Here is a 5,165-nt window from a genome sequence, read left to right on the forward strand (position 1 = left end):
CGGTACACAGCACCGTAGTGTGGAGTTGCATTAGGTAACGCAAGATACGGCTGATACTTGCGCATTAGTTTATATCAACAGTCCTGCCAGTAACGTTACTATATTATCAATGCTACTTTAGTTATAGCCTGATATATGATAGCTAACTTCACAATGTTGTGATGTGACGTTAGCTAACATTCTGTAGCTAACGCCGGTCACTCACCAAGATAGCTGCCCAGTTCTCCACTAGTTCTCCTCACACCACAGCTCAATTTCTCTCCGATCGCCGTTATTTCTTCTAATCCTTGGCTGCTCCTGGTCTCTTGGACGCCTAGTAGGTTCATAATTATAAGGTTGTGGTCCGTCATATGCATTTGAATATTCATGTTCAACTTCTTCTGTGTCGAAACTAGTATTGGGATCCATGTTTATTAATACGTTACACCGGCCGCTCTCCCCCTTGTGTCCCCCGTGTTACGTCACACGCGGGAGGTCACGTGCCGAGGCTTTTTTATGCGGAAGTGAACATTTCTTACAAAAACGACGCCAGATGTCACTGTAGTGTATATTTCTGTATATTTTTTAGAAAATCTAGTGTATTCATCATTTTCCTACACATTTATTCACAGGTGTCTTTAACCTGGAAGTTGCTCTTTAACATCCCGATAGCAATGAATATCTTAAGTGCTTTGACAAAAAATCCATACAAAAATGTCCTCTGTGGAAGCCGTAGCACGACCAATCATTTTAGCCGGGCCTTCCATCTGCGCACAAAATTATCTTGTGCCCTCATTGGTCATGTGTGCGTTCGTGTGTGTTGGAGGAGGGGCTCTGTAAGGAAGTGGCAGATTTTTTCCGGCTGTGTATTTTAAAATTCTAGCGCACTCGAGCTGGTTTCTCCAAAATTACCTACCCCACCTTTTAAAGCTATAGTGTTCAATTAAAACTTGTCACCTTTTGGCAAGTTGAATTAGAAATATGTCATCTTTGTGATTTGTTTTTGAAAGGAGGGTAGGGGCTAGAGGGGGTTTACATCTTTGTCACAAATTACCGTTGTCTCTCTTTTTGTGTTTTGTTGCAGGGACCAGTTTTTCTCCACAAGAAAACTCTCACAACCACAGTTCCCTTCATAGCTCCAACTCACATTCTAACCCCAGCAAGACCTCAGACACAGTAAGTGTTTCCTTCGCCTCGGCATGAGGGCACGGTGGACTAAAACACAACACAGCACAACGCAACAGTTTTTCTTGGTAGTTTATGCTGTACTGTAGTTATACAACGCTGATCAAAGATATGTGTCTTGAAACAATCAGTGCACAACCTTAACTACTACATATAGTTGCATTGCTATCGTTTGAACCAAGAAAATGGAGAGAGCAAAGTGCGTCATAGCCAATTCAAAATCTGCAGGCTTGATAATCGATGATATATTGCCACATAGAGGGATCAGCCACACTGTTACGGTCATTTCAAGTTTGCTTAAGTAATGGACATGATTAATTTCTATGGGCTTGTCTCGTCATATCAAGACTTCAATGAAGCACTGGATTACACTGTAAAATGGTAACGGTGTGCAATTTTGTTCTAATTTTCTGCATTCTGTTTCACTTTGGTTACCTCAGGTATCATGATCACTATCAGAAATAAGCCTTGCCTTCCGCTTAAAAAGCTTCTGCCTATATCTTTTGTACTTTTCAGATGTCATTACAAGCTCTTGCATCACATCCCCTCACAACACCCTTGCACACAATAGTTTTCTGGCTGGCTGGCTCCTGCAGCTTAATATGTGCTCTTCTTCTTCACAGCCTCACGAACCCGGGGACGACTGGTCAGAGCACATCAGCTCGTCCGGAAAGAAATATTATTACAACTGCAGGACAGAGGTGTCCCAGTGGGAGAAGCCTAAAGAATGGTTGGAGAGGTAGCTACAAACCCTTGACGTCAACCGCTTGTTTGTACATACTCCATACATTTGAGTTTTTAAATAGGTGCCTCGTAGAGATTGGATAAACGAATAACTGGTTTCATGCATACTTGTTTGTGTCTTACAGAGAACAGAAACAAAAAGAGACGACAAAGACTGCGGTTGTCAACAGTTTCCCCAAAGACAGGGACTACAGACGGGAGGCTATGCAAGCATCGGCAGCCCCCGGCTTCACTGCAGCTAGTAAGTGTTAAAAGCATCATAAAAACACACATTATCCTCACCAGTCTGCTGCGACTGGTGTTAATTCATTACATGTCTTTGTTTGATGCAGGGTTTACAGGGGCACTGCACCGGCGCCCTCTTATCAAAATGTCGATTTTTCCCGTAAAATGTTAAAGGGATGCCAGAAAACAATATTTCTGTTCGTCAAAAACAGTATAATTACCCAAAAAATATGAAAATTGTGTCAAATAGACAGTCCGATGGCAGCTTTGTTTTCATGGCCCTCCGAATAAATAGTGGATTAGTTTCCGGTTGGTCTGCTGGTGGACGAGTGGCAGGCAGCAGGCTTAAACTTAAACTGTGATTTTTTTTTTTTTAATTAGATCTAGTCTAATGCATTATTTCGCCAGGAAGTTGGCTGGCCGTAATATTCGTTAGCGCCCTCGTACTATGTGCTGCATATCCTGCTTGGCTGGACGAGGATGAGTGTTTCCATTTTTGTCCCCATCTTTGCTTAAAGCTATGTTTTTAAAGAGTGTTATTAGCTGATGATGACTGTTTTTGAGCTGATCAACGGCAGTCTTGTTAGTTAGTGTTGACACTCGAGATAAGAAAAGATAGTTGTTGTGTGTGATGGTGAATTCTAATCAGGTTTTTCCTTATAAAATTGCTGCCCCTTTTTCTCAAAGCAATGATAAACCTGTGAGTTGAATGTAGAAAAGTTAGAATCAATATATAATTGTTTTATTGTAAAGTAAATTCAGATTGAACATAGTTCTAGCGTTTCTATAGTTGTTGTGTATTCGTAGTAACTCCTTCGAGAATGGTATCGACAACCAAGATAGACTTTTACGCAGCAAGTAATCCTCTGCTCTTGAAGACCATTGATTGTAGTGATTGGCCATGGACAAGCGTCATAGCCATTTTGGTCAATTTAGGCGTTCCGCCCCCTCGTTGCACGAACCGATAGCCAAATTTATTTGTTTTTGTGTGTGTGCGTACAGATTCAGGTTTGAAAGTGTTGTCGATTAATTGAATAGTTTTAGACGTAAAAATCAGACGCTTGGAGTAATGGCCGCCACTGATATAGGCCAAAACTCTGGGGAACTCAACCGGTGCACTTTTACGGTGATCAGGTACGAGAGAGTTGTCGCAGAAGTAATAAACACACTCTGTACTATTGATGGGACGTTAGTTATACTGATCTTTCTATTCGTGCGATTGGTATGAGAAGTACGTTGAACTCTTTTGCTAACGCCCGGTCACACTTTTTCTTTGACTTGCTTGCTTTCTCGAGGTCTCGTCCAATAGACGACACGTGTCCCTTACTATTAACACAAATGGACTCACTTCAGATAACGTCCGTGTAATCGGCAACAGAAAAAATCAAAATAATTGTGACTGTCTATATATTAGGGCACTCGAGTGATTGTGGATATTATTAACGGAAAGTAAACTTTACGAATTATTATTTTTGGTCAATTTTGATGTCTACAGGAACACTTAAACCTTTTGACGTATAATTTAATAATTTCTCTTGTTTGCAATTTATCATACCAATGTTGTTAAACACCAGCAATGTATATCCTTAATCTGGTATAAATATCGGAGTTTTCGAAACAGGTACTAAGGTTTAGAAGTCAGTGTTAACTGCACAAAGTAAGTCGTGTAATAGCATTAAAACACTACTAGATTTTCATGTTAGGTCCTATTATATGCTAGCAAGAACAACTCGATCCTAACAGCAAACTTTACAGCCTACTTTGTTTCTATATGACTAAATGTTTACAATTTTTTGTATAAGTATGGAGACAGACTCCTTTTGGGGGTTTTCTGTACTATCCTCTCGACTCAGTCTCGGGGAAATTTCAATAATTAATATAAATAACCAACGACGAGACTCTTCAGTATTTTATTATTTATAACTTATGAAAAAGACGTCTTTTAATGTTACTGTATCAAATTAGAATAGTTGTTATATGAACTTCATTATGTATAAGGATTTTATTTTTACTGGTGGTTTAATAAATTGATAATGTCTCATCATTGCTTTTTTATTTGTGCTATGGTCACAAAAAAAAAAAAAAAAAAAAAAAAAACAAAAAAAAAAAAAAAAAAAAAAAAAAAAAAAAAAAAAAAAAAAAAAAAAAAAAAAAAAAAAAAAAAAAAAAAAAAAAAAAAAAAAAAAAAAAAAAAAAAAAAAAAAAAAAAAAAAAAAAAAAAAAAAAAAAAAACAAAAAAAAAAAAAAAAAAAAAAAAAAAAGGCCGCTATTGTATTGGCCATGGCCATTTTTAAAATTGCTATTTGGTAGGGATACAAAGTTACCGTCAGTTTTGTTTATTTTGCGACGACTTGCCAATTAGGTTACCACAGACACAGTTAAACTCTTACTAAGGACTATTACGGTAGAAGTATATAGATCAGAACTCGGATCCAAAGGTCAATAAGTCTCGTTAATGTAACGAAAGCTGACGCACGCGTATCGAGGTGAAACGTTACATTGACACACACATACACTCTGAAGGTGACAGCTAAATAAACGAGAATTGCCAATTTTTCTCGCACAGGTTAGTGGGTTTTAGCTGGTTACCCAAGGCTCTTGTGCCGTTATGTTGGGTTTTACACAAAAAAAACAATGATTTGGAGAGCATTTTTTCCAGTTACGTCACAAGGGGATTGGTAACAGGTGCTCCCCGCCGTACGCGCGGCGGTTGCCTCGGTCCGCGGGGAGGACTTTAAGTTCCACAAATTTTTTTTTTTCCACCAATTTAAAAGAAAAATGGTAAACAAAAAGATAGAAAAAAAATGTATTATACTTGGTTAACCGTTGATTAGATATAGAGACAGTGAAAAGTGTCAACTTCCTAACGAGAGAATAATTTCATTTTTGATTTGTGAAAGTAATAACTCCAAATCACAAAAAACTGGGATTCTTTGGTGACTACGTAATTAGGTTAATTTGTTATTATGTGTCGAGGAGAGAGACGGAGTCTCCTAAATTTTTTATATGATAGGGTAAAAAAAAAAAATGAT

The 5,165-nt window shown here is 38.1% G+C and overlaps 1 protein-coding gene across 1 annotated transcript in view; it reads left to right on the forward strand.

The window, feature by feature from the left end:
* The window catches only part of LOC104950992 (WW domain-containing adapter protein with coiled-coil-like), a 38,230-nt gene that overhangs the window by 3,137 nt on the left and 29,928 nt on the right, over window positions 1–5,165 (forward strand). The window contains exons 2-4 of the mRNA XM_010777622.1: window positions 990–1,155; window positions 1,788–1,903; window positions 2,034–2,149. Coding sequence (XP_010775924.1) covers window positions 990–1,155; window positions 1,788–1,903; window positions 2,034–2,149 — 398 coding nt within the window. The remainder of the gene's footprint in view (window positions 1–989; window positions 1,156–1,787; window positions 1,904–2,033; window positions 2,150–5,165) is intronic.

Source organism: Notothenia coriiceps, unplaced genomic scaffold (assembly GCF_000735185.1).
Source record: "Notothenia coriiceps isolate Sejong01 unplaced genomic scaffold, NC01 NC01_scaffold00000339, whole genome shotgun sequence".
NCBI lineage: Eukaryota > Metazoa > Chordata > Actinopteri > Perciformes > Nototheniidae > Notothenia > Notothenia coriiceps.